The 18,499-nt window shown below is 47.9% G+C and overlaps 1 protein-coding gene across 5 annotated transcripts; it reads right to left on the reverse strand.

The window, feature by feature from the left end:
- Positions 1–303: 303 nt before the first annotated feature.
- On the reverse strand, positions 304–18,448 carry LOC106036767 (cullin-associated NEDD8-dissociated protein 1). 5 transcript variants are annotated; one of them, XM_048070358.2, is made up of 15 exons: positions 18,028–18,445; positions 16,461–16,604; positions 13,708–13,862; positions 12,643–12,766; positions 11,753–12,009; positions 11,029–11,134; positions 10,206–10,354; positions 7,831–8,123; positions 7,038–7,179; positions 4,308–5,813; positions 3,848–3,943; positions 2,993–3,162; positions 2,714–2,878; positions 1,923–2,030; positions 304–1,731 (listed from the first exon to the last, which is right to left on the reverse strand). In XM_048070358.2, exons 1-15 carry the CDS (start codon positions 18,093–18,095, stop codon positions 1,504–1,506), a joined length of 3,711 nt encoding a protein of 1,236 aa, XP_047926315.2. In that variant the 5' UTR covers positions 18,096–18,445; the 3' UTR covers positions 304–1,503. The 5 variants fall into 5 exon arrangements, 4 of the variants coding, with proteins under 4 accessions (XP_047926315.2, XP_047926323.1, XP_066859224.1 ...); XM_048070366.2 differs by lacking the exon at positions 18,028–18,445 and adding an exon at positions 17,203–17,622; XM_067003123.1 differs by lacking the exon at positions 18,028–18,445 and adding an exon at positions 15,696–15,767 and having other exon boundaries at positions 16,461–16,609.
- Between the last annotated feature and the right edge of the window lie 51 nt (positions 18,449–18,499).

An 18,499-nucleotide genomic window follows, 5' to 3' on the forward strand; every position in this document is an offset into this window, starting at 1 on the left:
GCCAGCAGGGCTGCGGCCCTGCCTGCACCCCCAGCTGGTGCCCATCTGACAGTAGGGTGGCAGCAGCGCACTCTGCAGCTCTTGCTTTGGTTAAGGTGTTTGCTTCCGTTTGGGTACTTGTGCTTCAGGTGGACTGGGGCCAGATCCCCTTTCGGAGCATGCCTAAGGGGAAGGAACTGAATTCCTAGTAGAGCCTAAGGAAAAGGCACCTAATTCTTTTTTCCTTGTTCTTTAGGCTCCCGGTAGACCCAGTAGGAATGTAGTGTCATTATGATGGCTAACAAATTCAGGCATGCACACAGCTCCACAGCTATATTTTTATTTCTGGGTACCACTCAAACAGAACGGATGTTCTTTCACACTGCACTATAAATATTTCTCAAATCACCCGCTGTCAGAAATGGAGAAAGGAAAGCTTATTCCAACTCCACGGCTACCAGAAGTGTGTCATGGTAGTCTCGTTCTCTAATTTGCTGTTACATCCTTCCTGTTTCTTAAAGCTTTTTCCCTGTGCAAAGCTGCATTTGAACAAAACAGCCACTTTAGAGAAGGCTTTCAAATGATGGCAGAGCTGCTGTATGTTCTGGAACCTGGCGGCTGACCTGGAGCTCTTCTGCGATGCTAGAATACTTTTGTGAACTTTGCTGCGAATGCCGCTGTGTAATTTCATGACCAGAGTTCACAGCAGATCGGTGCTTTGGTGGCTGTCACTTGAGAGAAACACCGAGCTGCTCCACGGGGGGAAGAGGTCAGTGTTTCAAGCAAAGAAAAGCTTAGTGGGTGATTTATTGTTGTAATACAATCAAGTCGTCTCTTTTTGGAAGACAGCTCAGTGAGGTATTTTACAGTTAAAACCAGGAAACCATAAGCAAGGTAGTTTCGTATTACCAAAACACTGCAGAAATATTTAACTATCAGAACACATTTTACAAATTTAGCCCTGTGTGGGAAAGCTACGGCGTGATGAGCAACTGCAGCTCGGCTAATGCAAACCTCCTGCCTCTTGCTCAAACAGGCCCTAGCTGCGCTTGATGCTCACCAATTAAAGACATCTAGTTTTCAGCCTTCTTATTTAGTGAAACAATACAAATACATTCTTCAGGCAACTGGGGGGTAAAAAGTGCATATGCAGTGGTTTAAAAAAAAAAAAAAAAAGAGGCTTTATTTCTCTCTGTACTGCAGTAGGGAAATACTTCGGGAAGCGGTTTCCATTTTTCATGGAACCAGTCTGAATTCAGGTTGCTTCATAAGCCCTCTAAAAGCTTGCTGAAGACAACGTAGGTGTCTTCCACTCCCTCCCCTCCACAGGGACATGCTTCCCTTGACCTCCCACATTTTGAAATTCAGCAAGATGTCCCATGCTTTCAGCTATTTTCTCCTGTCAGCACTCGATGACTTCCAGGGGGCTGCTGCAGAAAGCTGACATTCTCAGCCCCCTGTGGTGTATCGGTTGGGTTAACGCGCGGTGAGGACAGGAAGGTGATGGAGCAGACAAGCAACACCTTAGCTTGTGTCCATCGATTCTGTGGTGGGCAGAGAAGCAGAATCTTTCTGAATACTTTCAAAAAGTGATGCCATTTCAGGATTGGATCTGATTTGAGATGAAAATTCAGCCATTGCTGGACTTTTCTCTACTTCGGGGATGGTCAGGAGAGCAGCCACTGCTCTCATCGCTGATCTCTTCAGTTCATCCTGCTTTTCAAACTCCTGTTTCACTGAACCAGCTTTTACCTAGAAAACAAAAGCACCATTTTTAGCTGGGATTTAGAACAGATGATACAGGCACAAAATCAAACACACCAGCAGGCGCAGGGACATGCATTTTCTGACCGAAGGAACGTGGGGAGCAGGTTGCTCGGAAGCAGTGACAGAGTAACAGCACAGAACCCACCCCTCGTGTGTCACGCTCTCTTTGCTCTTACCTTTGTGGAGCACGTTGCTCGCAGTGGTTCAATCAGTCGCTCGAGCCTTTGCAGGACTGCATTAGGACAGAGTGTGGACAGCCGAGCCAGCATGATGAAAGTCAGCATCTAGAGAGAGGAGGGAAAAGAGGAGCTGCTTCACTACGCCCTCCAGTCCCCGACACAGCAGTGAACGTGCATCTGCCTGACCTGCGGTGCCATGCTGCCTGCTGCTTCCATGGCACCTCTGCTGGAGTGGTTTGCTTTGCACTTGGGTAAGGGGTTTTAACAAGATTTTGGGCGCTACTAGAAATGCACCTGTTAGCAGCCAGTGCACAGCAGTAACCAGTTAGACTCTGGTCCCAGCTGTCCTCCTCTCCGGTGTCTGCAGAGTGCTGAGAGCTTTTGAGAGAAACAGATGCATTCACCACGGGGATTGTGCCACTGCTGCACCTCCTTAAGTGGAGGTAAATAGAATGAGAAGGATACAGTGCTTCCTATATGAGACCATCAACAATATATATATTAATTTTTTTTTTTGTATAGTATCACTGGCTGCGCTAAGTAAATGACAATTGACGATATTCTAGACTTGGGTAGATTTCCTGTAAAGCCAGCTACAGTACGGTTGTATTTTCAAGGCCACGACAGTCAAACTAGGGCTGGAAAACATTCAGAAGAAAGCTCTAGCAGATGTGGCAGGCACACTCTATGCCATGGTGACACATCAGCTCAATTTAGGCCCTGGTTCCCAAGAACTAACATCATCTACTTCACTGTCCTCCAGCAGTTCTGGCAAAGCATCTACCCACCCGAATGTCATAGTGATCCTTCAGTCCATCCTCCACATGGTTCAGATACTCATAGATATCCAGCCGGTCAAGACAACTTTCCAGCAGCGTATACATGCATTCAAAAGCAGCTTTCCTCACGTCAAGGCCATCGTCCACTGTGTGCTTGAATGGCCCCATTTCTACCTTAAACAAGAAAAAAAATACAGCTGTAACCTAACAGCAGCGTGACAGCTCCATCTCAGCTTCACGTGCACCAAGTCGCTGCCGTATTGCTCTCAAGCCAAACTAACGACATACCTCACGGATAAGCTCTCTTCTGACCTTTGTTTCGCTATACAGGCTGGGGAGAACTGCATTTAGTAATTCTCGTATTAAAGAAGGTTTGTTGTGAGCAGCAGAATTAAACATGGCTAAAGCCACGCGTCGAACATTCAGGTCTGAATCCTCAAGAGTTTTCAAGAAGTCCCCTGGGGGATACGAACACACCAGTTAGTCCTGCTGCAGAGTTTTAGAAGAAGCACTCGCAACTGACCCAAAACCACCACAACGTATTTTTGATGGAGCCTGGATGTGACGCATCTATGCCAAATAACTCTAGGGGCACAGTAACAAAGGCATTAGAGATGCTTTCATTTGGGATATAGTAAAGGAAAGAATCACGACTTTTCTGCATTTGGGCATAAAAACAACCAGCATGATTCTAGCTACGACAGACCTCATCCTAAAGTCAAACCAGAAGCTTCAGTATTCACGGAAGGTGTTCTTTCTTTCTTGCCCAGATCTAACTTGCTCAGATTAGACTTCTCTGAAATAGAAGGCCCAGTTTTATACAACGGATCCAAGACGCAGGCTCCCTAGCTATAAGGCCATTTTAACGTAGGTTACATTTTACGAGATCCTTGTCCGCACAATGCTGGAATCATGTTTGAAAGTGGGGTGAACTTATGCTCCCTGAAAATGTCACCAATGGAACATGCCCAAGAGCATTTAACAAGGATCCACGAGTGTCCTCCTCCTGAATGCCAAAAGCAGAGAAACACAGATGAAAATTAACTGGATTAGACGAGGTTCAGATAGATGTGAAAAATCCCTAAGCTGCTAAACAAAAGCAGTATCTGTTGCCAGATTACACTGTGATTTGTACTAGCCTACCTATGCAGCTTTTCAGGAGAGCATCAATAGGCTGAGGCTGATCTGCAATTGTGAATTTTACTGCAGTTACCACTGTGCTCCGGGCGTGTGGAGAGCCTGTGATGAACATGGAAAGACAAAGACACTGACAGGTCAAGAGGCAAAATCATTGCTGTAACTTTGTAGCACATACTCTGCTCTGAGTCTCATTACAAGCACACTGAAAACATAAGATTTGTCTTAACCTCTATTTAAAACCCGTCCCAGCACTATCTTCATGTGCAGTCCCTGTTGCTAACACCCTCCTGCATCCCATGCAACCCAGTGTTCCCTTTGACCTCCCTCGCAAAGATCCCTCACTTCCTTCTCGCCTCTACAGACTGGCTTTGCTCCTTGTTGTACCCACCAGCAGCTTACAGAAGCACCTTCCAGCAAAAAAAAAGTATTTCCCTACTCTCAGCAGTGCTCATCGTAACACTACCTGATGACAGCTGTTTTTTCAACCGGGGCAGCAGCTCAGAAGGATTCACCAGAGTCAGCTTCCCCAAGCATTCAGCCACCACGTTGCGCGTCCCTTCTTCTGTGCACTCACAGTGCTTGAAAAGCAGAGCCCAAATATCCTCCACGTATGGTTTGAGGCCATCGGCTGGAGAGGAGCTGATGACTTCTTTTAGAGAGTGCAGCAGGAGGTACTGTCTCTTGGGCTGGCTTCCAATCTCTTTCAGCATGAAGGGAAGATACTCCTTAAGATTTCCAACGCTGATGTTCCCCAACGCGTAGGAAGCCGCAGATTTCACCTCTTCGCTGGGAGAAGTGAATGCCTCCAGGATGACCGTTTTGAGCTCTTTCTGAGCACTAAGGTTCATCGTGCGCCCCATCTCTGCCAGGGAAAGGAAGGCTAGCACTTTTACAGCAGAGCTGGATTTGGGGCTTTTTACATCCTGGATAAACTGGTTCAGTATCCCAGGGGCTTCTTTGGGGCAGGCTGAGGAAAGGGCCGCCACACACTTCGCAACAGAGTAATACGCCTGCTTGTGTAACGACACTGACGCCCCAGCTGAACCCGAGGAGTAAATAGGTGCAGTCAGCTGCTTCATCAGCTCCGAGTAGCCCATGGCGGCCGTCTTTGTCAGCACCAGAGCCTGGAAGAAGTCTATGATAGCGTTCAGAGCCCCTCCTTGAAGCAAAGGTGAATGAACAAGCTGAAAGATTTCAGTAAGAATGGAACCACTGATCTTAGAGATGCAGGACGGATAAACTTTAGCTAAAGTAGTAAGGAATGTGATTGCCACCTGGGAAACATGCATGTCGTTCTCACTAATTAAAGCAGGGAGCTCCGTTAGCACAGACTCTATCATGGCAGGCTTGAGGCTGTCACTGTAGTTCTTCACCAGGATATCCAGAGCAGTCAGAGTGCTCAGTTTCAAGGCACGTTGATTCTTTCTCAAGAAGGAAGCTAAAATGGGGAAACCGTCCCCTAAAATAGGTCTCAAGTCTATTTTAAGTGGAGAACTGGCAATTAGGGTTAATGCTTTGACCGTTGTCAATCGGGTGATTTCATTTTTGAGCCTCTCCAAAAATATCTTCAAAGTTGGCTGGAGATCAGTGCTTAAATAATCTCCCAGATTGTAAATGATTTGTCCCATGCATGAGATAGCACGCTCCTTCACCTCCTGGTCAATGTCAGCTGCCTTCAGTCGTTTCAGAGTACCAGGGAAAAGGTCCTTCACATATGGCTTGGCATCAAAAGTGCAAGACTTGCCCAAAGGCCTGATAACTTTCACAAGTTGCTGAGTAACCAGCAGAGCCTCCGAAGTGATCTTATAGAAGGAGTCTCCAATACAGCTCACAACTGGAGGTAACAGGCTTTTGATATGAGGATGAAATACCTCTGGCTGGTGGTTGCAAAGAAGAACGTGAAGGAAAGATAGCGTGTCAATTCTCATGTTGGAGGAGCTGGATTTATCAGCCAATGAGAAAACAATACCTGTGCAGAAGAGACAAGAAAGAATGCTGCCTTATTTCACTAAGTGTTCTTAATCAAAACAAATAAACAAACAAACAGAAAATGAACACAGTTGGAGTCTGTTTTCTTTCTTTCCTCTGCTCACACAGAAGATATGTACCGTTAAAGAGAGCTACTATCCTTACAGTCCTTTTGCTTTCAGGGAAGTGGCAATTCAGATATATATATTATTTGTAGCAGCCATGGATAGCTGGCTACACAACTATTTAAAATTCAATTAGAAAAGTTATCCTGGGCTGAGATGGGGAGGGGTTGTTAGTAAGGTACAAATAAGCAGCAGAAAAGTGGCATGAAATTAAGACTGGGAAAATCTAACCTCAACAGGCACTCCATACAGCCGTAATGTCCTTTCACGTTTATTTCCTTTACTCTTCTGTGGGAAGTGGTTTGTTTGTTTTTTGTTTTCTTTTTTTTTTAAGGAAAAAAAAGCAGCAGGGACTTTTACATTTCTCTAGTTCAATAGATTGACTGCCTCTGTAGAAGTGACGTACTTCCAAGTCCATTTTCTATGGCACACATTTATGTTTCCATAAAGACTTAATCAGAAACGTTTACAACAGTACTGTTTGCCATCCCAGAAGTTATGCTTGACTCTTGGTTTGAATGCTTTTTGCAATCTATTAATTCATGAGAGAGGTGCGTGGCTTGTGCCCAGGAACAATCACAGGAGACATTTGGTATGTTTACTAATACAGACACTCCAAAGCCAAGACAAAACCTCAGTATTGTAAGCCTTCCAGCAGCCTGGGTTGCTTCATGAATCTACAGGAAAGGAAAGCTCTGTGGAAAATGTGGGGGTACACATAAAAGCTTCAGTCAATATGTATTTTTTTAACGCCACTCTATTTTGTAAAAGAAAATGTCATGTGTTACTGATTTCAGCATGCTAGCAGTGTAATTCCAGCTACTTTCAAAGGAGGCTGGAACAGGCCCTCCTAAAGGTCTCTCTTCTGGGGACTGTGGAAGTGAACTTAACATCCTGTCTGTCAGCAGTCGACAGAAACAAGAATTGATCTGGAAACTGTTGAGTGTATCAACAAGGAGCAGAACTTCATGCGTATGCCTTGAAACTGAACAGAGACAATACTGAGAAATAAAACATGCACGTAAGAAGAATACAGGTTATACTATGACCTAACGGAACCAACCCCGCTCTTCCACCCGCAGACCACAGATGAGCTTTACCAGGCACTAGTGCAGGGATGTGATCTGCCAGGCAACCAGGAAGAACATTGGCCAGTTCTGTCAGCAGGCTGAAACAACCCTGTCTTGACTTGATGCTCTTTTCTTTAAGCTGCTTATGCAATGCCTTGACGATGTTGGGGACCTGCAATTTGGAAAAGCAAACCAGAAAGAAACACATCGGTCATCCAGCTTCCAGGGCACAGAGCTATGCTGCCAAAGCAGCTTGCTCAGCTGAGCCAGAGGCACTAAAGGCACAGCAACAGAACTGACAAGAGACAGCAAGAAACAATGCAATTGCTCGTTAGAGGAGAACGGACTAGGGAAAGATTACAAGACAGTTCATGTGAACAAGAGATACGCGAACTAATGAGCTGGAGGGACTTTATTCTACTCTTCCACATTCTACAAACTGAATCATGAAGTTGGTGTTATCCCCTAACAAAGAAGATTAAATAAATACAATCAGATCATCGTTTTACCCCAAGATTAATGTGTCATACAGCCTGCAAATGTGTCAGAGGCTACCCAGGGGGGATAATGGAGATTATACCTCAGTGCTCCTGCACTGGCTCAATGCACTCTCCCCAGGAAGGGTGGGAAAAAACATGAACTGTTAACCCTTGGGATCTGGTTCCCCCTAGTTGCGTGCCAAAGGGCTCCCTCAGCTGTGTTCTCCAATTTACCCACTAGGCATACTCATCAATTTACCCACTAGGCATACTCATCAGTGGCACGGTATCTACTTCTCTTTATTGCTTTCTGATTTAATGCAGCCCACCATCTCCTCACACACCTGGTTCTGAAGCATCGTCAGGGGAACATCGTCTTTGCCAGAGGCATCTGAAGCATGCCGCCAGCTCTGGATGGGCAGTGTTTGTTTCAGCAAGGCGATATAAGCACTGAAGATGTCAGCTTTGACATTCTCCTCCCTCTCCTTGAATCTGCTTATCAAAACTGGGGAAAGAGTTTTGTAGAAATCCTGAAGGAGATCGTGCCTGCTGCTGACAATGGCCTCCAGGCACTTCGCTGCAGCCCTGCGGACTTTCCAACTGATGTCATCATCATCGCTGTACTCATCATCACTTTCTGGAAAGAACACAAGGGAAAACAGGATGCACCATGAGGAGAAAATCAGAGCTAGAGGGTCACTTGATGCCTCCGAGCTTCCCTCTCCAGCTACCCGACAAACAGATACCAGTAACTCACACTTATCTGGGAACATGGAATTGTCCAGAACAGCCTGTCCATACAAACGTCATTACAGACAGCAAGTACGCCTCGGGACTGCCCTATGCTGATGTCAGGTTCTTCTGTTCCAACTAAGAGCTGACAAAGAGCAAACCTTAATACTACTACACTCACTGGTGAAGCCACTTCGGCTCAGGCATCAAGGCTTTTGTTCTGAAGGAAGAACAAGGTTCCCACATTTTTAAAGCCAGAAATACGTAAATATTTGTCTTAGCAATCCCTGAATGGCACAAAACAGCATAACAATTTACAATGTTATTGGCAGAACATTTAACACACTCTCCAGGAAGACAGCCAAGATCGTACCCCAATTAGTATGAAAGTAAACAACTAACTTTTGCTCTTAGCTGTCACACTTCATACAGCCATAAAAAGCAACATTATGAAATGCTCTCTACAGCCAACAGGCTTTAAACACAGACCTCTCATCTCACCAGATCTTGACAGCCACCTCAAACTAAACAGAGTCTGAAAATAAACAAAAGACCCCTTTTAAGACAGTATCAGAGTGCTTTCACTGATGACTAACATGTTTTTAAGGGTGACACTTTCAAGGGTTCAGGATTGTAGCTTTGCTTTTTTCTGCTGCAAAGTAGTACAAAATAGTTACCTTATAGTAAAAACATAATTCTGTGGCTAAAATATTTGTAGGCTGAGTTAGGTTGCACTGAAACTGTTAGATCGAAATTGCAAATATCTCTGTATCTCTTCCTGAAGAAAAAAAAAAAAAAAGAAGCAACCATTCTCACAAGGAGCATAGCTTCTGTAGCCTCCAGGTGACTGCGAAGTCCAGCTTTGGCTGGCCGTTGTTTTCACAAACAGCATGCATGTACTGAAAGCAGCCTAGCAGATGCAGAGACAAGAGGAAGCAACCCAGAAACCAAGTAAAAGCTCCACGCTGACAAACCACCATGGTTGTGACAAAACCTGGCAGGGGTGTCGGCTGCAACAGCCTGGGAGCAAGGAATGCTTGCCTGACCTCCCCTGTGATCAGGGAAAACAGGAGTTTGTCTGGTCTTGTAAGTAAGTGAGACCACACCAAAGATATCCAATGCCTTTTGGAACTCAAGTAAGCAACAAATGCTGGCTGGCTGGTTAAAAAAGGTAATAATACTGCGTAGCACCCCAGTAGATACAGTAAGAAACCTGCAGAGTGCGCAGCTGTTAGCTCCAATTTTTAGATCTGCCTCTAACATCTTTCTTTTCAAGAAACACCATTTTGTTAGGAACGCAGTAAGGAGACATCTCCCTCGCGTGTGCCTAAACCTACTAGAGCTCAGCTATCAGGACAGACAGGAACCAGGGCTACAGCTGAACCGAGCACTTGGTGCCAGCAGCGGAAGCTCAGAACCAGAGAGCATTCAAGAAGGACAGAGTTCACACCTCCCTTTGAAGAACAACCCCTGCAGGTCCCACCAGCTGCCTGGAGCAGCAGCCCGAGGTCTGCCGGGCAGGCTGCAAGCCGCGCTGACACCTTGCAGGGCACGAGGGAGCGCTTCCAGCGGTCAGGACGGCAGAGCAGCTACTCCTCGGGATCGCCAGGCGTCAAACCTGGCTGCTTGCTGTGCAAGCTCTAAGAGACTGCTACAGTCAGCAGGGACAGGAAAGGCAATGCTCCCTTCACCTAGCTCTGCACTAAGCTAGTTCAGAGCACTGTTTTCAGTGCTTTCCCCGTTCCCTAAGGCAGGCAGAGATCCGAGGTGCTTAGCAGCAAAAAATAAAACTAACAAGTTCAGAATTGTTGTTGGAACTTTGCACATACAGCTATGTTGTTACCACTGGTAAGCTGAAATAACCCATTCAACACAACTGTCTTGACACAGATCTTAAAAGAAACATCAGAGAAGGGGACAGCACGCAGGAAGGGGGGAAATGTTAACCAGTGTTCTGCTGAGCACAGTCATCCTCACAAGCAGGCACCTTGCTCTTCATCCTCCCCATTTTCAGTTTCCATCCTCTCTTCCTCTTCCTCCTCTTCATTATCATAGTTGTAGTTTGGGTCAAAGGTGATGTACTTCAGACATAACCCCATCACATTAGGGATGTGGGGGTCAATTTCCTTTGGGCACCTATCACGACAAATAAAAATCCTAAGAGTTAATAGATCAAATAATAAGCAGTTTTAAATATCCAAATAACACAATCCATCTCAAAAGGATCCCAAAATGTTTCATGGGCTATTTAAGCATTTTGCTAACATGAGTTAAAGCAGAGCTGCTCTTTCTCACTGCGCACAAAGCAAGGCCACATTCTCCTGGGAAGGATGCAATAATTTCTATAAGGGGAAAAAAATATAGCCTTCACCACCTGGTTCAGTCCTCTTCTTCATGGGAGGAAACCTCAGGAGCTCTGAAGGGCTCCTTCTCCAACACAAGCCCTGAACTTTTGACCAAACATCAGGAAAGCTGCAGCTCAGCAGCTCCTCTACTTGAGCCCCTTTCCTGCCTCCCACTCCCTCCACACACCAGGAATGAGGCAATTCCCTCTTCCTGAGGAATCCCCCAAGGACAAGGAAAACTTGTCCCACTCCTGCAAAACCAATACAGAAACATGCTCGCGCGTGTTGAAGTAAAACGGCTCGTAACTCATGTCCAACTCTGCATGTAAAGAAGAAATTTCACTTGTGAACTCCTTCCCCACAGGAACACAGGCACTCAGCCCTGGATGCTGGAAGTACAGATATTTACACCAGGAGGACACCGATGCACAGGACGGTGCACGGTTGTTCCTCAAGGGCACACACCTTCTTACAAAAGACTCGAAGGCCTGGAAGCAGTACTCTCTCAACTCATCATCTTCCACGTTACAGTACTGAACAATCAGAGGAATTATCTTCTCCAGATGTTCTCCTGGGAAAGACAAAGTAAGCAGCAGTAAAATACATTCCAGCGGTCACGTATCCAAGCTGCCAACAGCTCAGCCATCTGCCACTTCCTTCACGTGCCTGGCAGAGCATTCCTCCTCTGGATCCCTGGGGAAAGGAACCAGCAGCCCACCGAAAAACAGCCTTAAAGAGATTTTTAGCAGGTGACCCCTGCTCACTCTCTTCAGTTCTTTGTTGGCATTTCAGTCATGGAAAGAGCCGTGCCTAGAAATCTTCTAGGGCTGAATGCCGGCTCTGGCAGATCTTTTAGACAAGTAATCAAATATGCTGCCTTCCATTTAGCCTCTTATTTAAAGCGGGATGAATCCACTGACCTAATTCACAGAGGTATTAATTCAGACCAGGAAAGTGCTGAAGACCTTGGGATGAAATCCACTACAGAAGGGCAGCCACAGAGTTACTTTGGTGTCTCCTCCCTTACAAGTGGAGGTCAAAGCCAGATCAGAACCACGGAGGGAATCACAAAGCACAACCCACTAACACATCAGGAACAGAGCGAACACACTTCTTTTACCATTAAAAAAAAGAGCTGCTCTAAAATATGTGCACATTTCCCAGTATCATTTCAAGCTACTTGTCCTACCTATGCGGTGTCCAGCCTGCCTACTGATGCCAGCGATACACTGAATGTATGTCCTGGTAGTTGAGGTAGACTCATTCTTCTTCAGCTCAGCGAGGAGATGCTCTGTGAGCTCTGAGAAGATGTTCCCACTGCAGGTCAAGACAAGATGACCCAAGGCAACGATGGCCCTTTTACGTACAGCCAGCCTGGGGCTTGTCAGCTGAGGAAGCAGGCAGCTCAGGATGGAAGAATGGAAAGAGTAGAGAGTTCCCCCTAGCCTGCAAGCAACAGAACAAGACAGAAGTTGAAAGTCAATGTATCAGAGGAAAAGCTTCCTTGCCAGCAAAAAATGTAAAAAAACCCTTCAGCCATGAAGATTTCATACAGCAGGAGGGAGAGGAAAAGGGTGGTTTCGGTGTTCTGTACAACGCAGGGAGAGGTTATTTGCATTCATCATGGCGTATTTTGATTTTGGCTGTGCCCTTCTGGGTGACCTGGGAGTTTGTCAATAATTTCCTGCATGCAGCTGACATATGACACTGCCACTCTTACTTATATAACAGGAGAGAGAGGCAGCCAGGAAAAAAAATGCATGTGCAATCAGATCACAGGGCTAAAATAAACTTCCCTGGTTTGCCCTCTCCCTCCTTACACTTGCTTAAACTTAAACTGAGCCTCTGTGGGATCCCTCACCACCACTAATACTATTCCCAAGCACAGTAGGGCTCAAAATGTTGTCTCTCATCCCTGCTGAGGAATCTGCTCTGCTGAGACATTCCCCTGTAGCAGGCAACCCAAATCCTTTAGTTTTAAGTCCTCATAGTAAGATTAGGGAAATATAGAAATCAAAAGCAAACACATACAGAGCAGCCCCCTGCCGTACACAGCTGCCAAAGGAAATCCTTTGGTACCTGCTCAACATATCTGACAGGATGTCAAGAGCCTCCAACTGCACAGATATATCCTCCTGCTTGCCAATGGCTCCTGTCAGCTGGGCTGTGATCTTTTTGCATACATTCGCTGTCATGGTGGAGCCTGCAAGAGAGAGATTTTTCCCCACTGTCAGTTAAAAAGAAGTTTTTATGCTGTTAAGAACCATTCAACCCTTCCTACATTTACAAACAAACAATAAAAAAGCAACAAATTAGGTGAAGAAAGCACAGAGGGAGATGTCCAACCCTCTATTTTGCAGCAAACCGATACTGCTTTTGCTGCCTTCTACCCACACTGTGTCAATCCCAACCCTTAAGGAGATGATTTATCTGTCGCTACCCTGCAACAGTTTCAGTTCATGTGACGTGTGTTAAATAAAGACTTCTGAAAAGACGCCTCTCAAGAGCTTAACATTTTGCAAAATCTGAGAGAGGAGCTCAGCAAGTATTTGCACACTAATTCTCATTCTCCTCCCAACTCCTAAAGCAGGCCAGCAGCACTGCCACAGCCACAGATACATGAGATGGCTGCAGAAGAAACTTAACTCTTTGGAAGCCTTGGGTATCTCCTGAAATGCTGCTGGATTTTTGGAATACTTAGTTCCAAATGCAGGAGAAGCAGACAGGGCAGCTGTGGTGGCCAGAAAGCCTGGTCCTGCAGGGCTGCAGACAGGAGGTGGTGCAGTGCTGGCACTGCTGATGGCGAGACCAAACAGCCCTGCCAGGCTGCCTGAGCAGCAGCATCCTGACACACTGCGTGCTTTATGATTGCCGTGAACAAAAATGATTTTCTCCAGGAACTCAGATGTGGTTTCAGACATAAGCATCCTACGGGGGACCAGTTCAAGAGTCTTCATTTCATCCAATCTTTAATCATATTTCTAACTCAACTTCTGCTGTCCTTCCTCCTTATGGTATTTCTCGTCCTCCAGCAGGTGAATAAGGGATCTGTAACTTTTAGGCTCTGAACTACCCGCTTTCCTGTTTCCCAAAGGCTGGGGCTCCCTACCGCCTCGGTCTGACAAGCAGGGACAGACGTCTTACCTGTGGAAGCTGGTGGCAGCTCGGAGATGACCGTTTTCAGCCCGATGCTGGAGATGTCCCGCAGCTGCTCCTTGTCTGACAACATGTTCGTACACAGCGTGTCCACGATGGTTTCCACCTGGTACTCCTTCACCTTGCCAACCAGCGGGCCCAGACTGCAGGAGGAGAAGCCAGTCAGAACGAGCAGGAAGAAGGCTGCTTCCACCAACAAAAGGGATGCTCGGGCACACTCTTCCTTAAGGGCATCTCAGTCCCAAGTGCAAATATTCCCGTAACACCTGCACTGAGCACTGATATCCTGTACAATGTACACAAGGATGTACAATGCACATCCCTTCCTTCGGTTTCAGAAAACACAGAGGAATCGAACAGCTCCCGGTAATTCACGTGCAGTACAACCATTTCTAGTTTTAGAAATCCCATCGTGCTCCTGTTCCAGCGCAAAAATATATTTAGATAACCTGTTCATGAAGGTTTCACTCCCCCCCCCCCCCCAGTATGCTGTCCACACAGCCAGGTTAAGATGGAAAACAGAGTGAAGGAAAGGATTAATCTGCCTTTTTGGAGTTTTGCTTTTCCTTTTTTTTTTTTTTTTTTTAACACACTGCACAGAAAAGTGGGACTCGAGTTTTTGGCTCTGTATGCTGCCTCATCCTAGGGCACAACCCCTGTTCCCTGGGGACTGACCCATGCTACGTGTCCATACAACTCGTAACAAAAGGCTACCAACAGGCTATGGTCCCAAAAGAGACAGAGGGGCACGCAAGCTTCCTACATACCCTCCTCTCACTGAAGTTTACACACAAGACGGGTTCTGCTTCTGTCACCGTCAGCGATAAAAGCCCCTGACTTCCGTGAGAGCTGAACAACGCTGACAGAGCATCAGCCTCGATGATTCCCACTGTCTTAAGAGCTTGTATGAGAAGACACGGTGCTAGCCCGTTACAGCGCTTAGGGCCAGAACGCAGTTTATAGAATCCTTGAACAAAAACGCATTTTGACTTCTCTTTCTCTCTCCTTTCTGGCATAACCACAGTAATGCAAACTGTAGGGAACACCTCTGCACAGGTGGCTGTCCCCCTGCGGGCACACCACCATTACCACCTCAGTGCTTGGCCAGCACCACGTGCACAGCGCTTCCCAGAGCACGCGAACACAGCCTGCTTCGTGTGAGGCTATTCTTAAATTGACAAATCAGGACAGTAATAGCTTTTTAGAGGCCGAGTAGCTTCTCTGAGATACGGTAATTAGAAAATAAGAACTTAATAATAGCACTTTGTGCAAGCGCAAATGGTGTTCAACTTTATACCTCTAAGTACAGACCAGAAGAGAACTGTTTTACAGACGGGGACCCTGAAAGCACAGAGAAGCTGAGGAACTCATCTCAACGGAAACAAGACAAAACGCAGAACTGGAGTCAGGTTTTCATATGGATTTCAAATTTGTCAATTTACTGGATGCGAAGTGTGATTTCAGATTTCCTCTGAAGAAATAAGAACTCAGTTTTACACAATAAAATCAACTGCCAGTGTCCTTCAGAATGTCACATTTCTCCTCCTTAGAGATCCTTGCCACCCGGCTGGGTATAACTAACAGCACATTACTGTTATAAGCACTTCCTTAGGTATAAAAAGGAAATATACCTGGTTTCATTTTGATGTTTACTTTCTAATGATCACATTCTAGATGAATATGGACGTATTCCTGATGCAACCACAGATAAATAGGCAAATCAATTTATCTTTCATTTAGTGCCCAACAGTTTTCTTTTAAAAAACAAAAGAAACAAACCCAAAGCTGGTAGAGACATGAAGAAGGCCAAGAAAGCTGGGGAAAAAGTCAGGACAGTCAGAATCAAAAAGAAAGAGCCAAAGGTCACAGGGAAAGTACAGGGACAGAAGTAGCATATGACTGAAAAAAAGGGAATATGACTAAGATCCACAGTTGGAAAAAATACAGGAACCCAAAGTTGTCTTTAAATGGCCCACCTTTCTGGAGCCCTGTGCGTGAACTGACCCATTCAATTTCATTTCTAGAATGAACACTCCCATTTAGACATGCTGGGGGAAAGAGACAGGAAAGAACATGTCAGCAGTAGGATCACTTCACCAGACGACTCATTAATAATGGAACCTCCTGCCTTTTTCATTTGGGTTGAAAAAATATATTCAATTGGTACAAAGCAAAGCACAGACTACACTTCGAGTCAAAACAGGAAAAAAACAAACAAACAAACAAAAAACCAAGCAGTGCATTATAAACTTTAATGAAAATGCTCTTGAAGGACAGGATTTGGACCTGTAATTCAACGACTGCCATTTCTGAAGGGCTACACGTCATCAGTTTAGTACCATCTCTAACAAAGACAGGACCACTGGGAAATTCAGCATTGGATCTCAAAGCCCAGAAAAGGAGGGGAGCTTGATGTCCAGTATTTTAGGCTGAGCTTGTCTCTGAAGAAATAAAACCTTACTCATAATATTTTCAAAATGGTAAGATTCATAATACGAACGCTGAACGACTTCCAAAGTTGCCTGCTGCCTGTACAAAGGTATCTGTACATTCACCCTTTCTGAATCCTGACAGAGAAAGAAACTGCTGTGCCTGCAAGCACAGAGAGGGGAAGCCCCTTCAACGGGAGGCTGGAGCAAGGTGCCAACGCTGCAGGACGAGGCTACGCTCCAACACACTCTGGAGTCTGTGACGGCTTTATTATTGCCAAGGAACACGGTAGTTGATGCCAAGGCTCTTACCACTTCACAGCGAGGTTCTGTACTTCCCCATTTTTGTCCTCCAGCAATTTCAAAAGCATTTTCACAACTTTTTTCTCACTGTCTTCGTCTAGTTTTATAGAATCTTTCTGCAGTTCCATCATCAGGTCATTGGTGGCCATAAACCTGAAAGAACATAGGAAAAGTGGATCAGCTGATATACAGCCACAGACGAATCTCCTTCGCATGGCAATGAACAAATGAACATTTCCGATTGCACTTTCTTCTCCCATGAGCAGAACCAAGCAAGTATCTATCGTTCCAGCTTAGAATTAAAAACAAAATCTCAGCTGGCTCTTAGTCAATATAGTTTTCTAACAGGGACAAAGTCAAAACGGATATTGAGAAGTTCTGGTTAGGTATCTGTTTTTCTAGGAGAAAGGAAATGTAAAAGGTGCTGGCACAGAAGTCCGAGGTTCTGAGAGACGTAAGCACGGTTATCGTATATTAGCTGTTCTAACGGCAGCCTCGGCACAGGGATGGATGTCTAAGAGGAACCAAAGAGCAGCTCTTCCCCCTCATTTACCAAGTGACACATCCATTTTAAATCAAGCGTTGATGTAATTCATTCAGCATCTCAGAGCAAATGCTGCCCTAGTGTACGAGGCTAACTTCAGCGTACAACAAGCCTTTTCTGGAGTAGCAGCTGAGCACATCTGGAACGAGGGGCTTCTGTGGTATTAACCCGCCAGAAACCCAAAATGACAAAAACCGAGATTCTGACCTGTAACGTTAACAGCACGCCATGTATTTCTGCCTCTGCAGGAGCTCCTGGGCTGCGCTGGGTTCAGCGTCAGCACGAGACGAGCATGACCAACTACGGGCAGGGGCCGAGCAGCGCCTGGCGCAGCACCACGTCCCGCTTCCCCCCCGCTGCCGCCTGCCCCCGCGCCCTCGGGAGCTGCCGCCGGAGCCGTGCGTGCGAGGGGCGCGGTGCTGTGCCGGGAGGCCGGTAACGGGCCGCACGTCCCCGTGTGCGGCAGGGGCCGGGCCCGAACACCTCTGTAACGGGGCGCTCCTGGTCCGGAACGCTGACTGCAGGCACCGCGCCGCCGGCTTCTCCGAGAAGCACCGCGTGCGGTACCGGGAGCGCACCAGCTGCCTCTGAGGACGTCGCCGATCTCCTTCAGAGACCTCAAAGCACCACCTGCGGCACACGCGGTGCCTTCCAGGCTGACGCCGAGGGCGCGCTCGGCCGGCGGGCGAAGCGTTCCGCAGCCGCTAATTCTAACGGGCCACCCGGAGCGCATCCCGGCCCCAGAGCCCCCGGCCCCAGGAGGCGCCCCTCCTTCTCCCACCGTCACGAACACGGGCAGCAGCCGGAGCGCTGGTCCCGCCGGGGAGGCGTGCCGGCGGCCGGCCGCCCCTTCCCAGAACAGCCCCAACGCGGCGCCGGCAGCACCGGGCCCCAGGCCCCGCACCGGCACCGCCCCGCACCCCGTGGCGGCGGCCCCGGGCCCCGTTTCACCCCCGCGGCTGCGGCGCTCCCGGCCCGCGGGACGAGCGGGTCCGGAGCCGCGGCCGGCCGTGAGGGCTCGTGCCCCCGCACCTGAAGTCCTTGTCGCTGGAGGCCATCTTCTCCAGCAGCCCGGAGATGTGGTACGAGGCGCTGCACATGGCGGCGGCCGCGCGGGAAATGGCGCCGGGCCCGGGCCGCGCCGCGACCCCCGCTGCCCGCTCGGCCTCGCCCCCCCGCGGCGCTGCCGGCGGGACGGCACCGGCGGCGGCCGGGAGCGGCCCCGGGCCTCGGGCCTCGGGCGGCCCCTGCAGGCGGAGCGGAGCCGAGCGGGGCGGAGCCGAGCGGGGCGGCACGGCCGGGGGGCACGGGACGGGACGGGCGCTCGCGGGGCCGTGCCCGCCGTTACCCGCCGTTACCGGCAGCGCCAGGGTCCGGCAGCGCCGCGCCCGGCCGTACCCGCGCCATGTCCCGCGGGGCCCTGCCCGTGCCCGCTCGCGGGAGCGAGCACGGCCGGGCCTGGGCGCGGGGCGGGGCCTGGGCGCGGGGCGGGGCGGGGCGGGGC

This window comes from Anser cygnoides, chromosome 10 (genome assembly GCF_040182565.1).
Source record: "Anser cygnoides isolate HZ-2024a breed goose chromosome 10, Taihu_goose_T2T_genome, whole genome shotgun sequence".
Taxonomy (NCBI): Eukaryota; Metazoa; Chordata; class Aves; order Anseriformes; family Anatidae; genus Anser; species Anser cygnoides.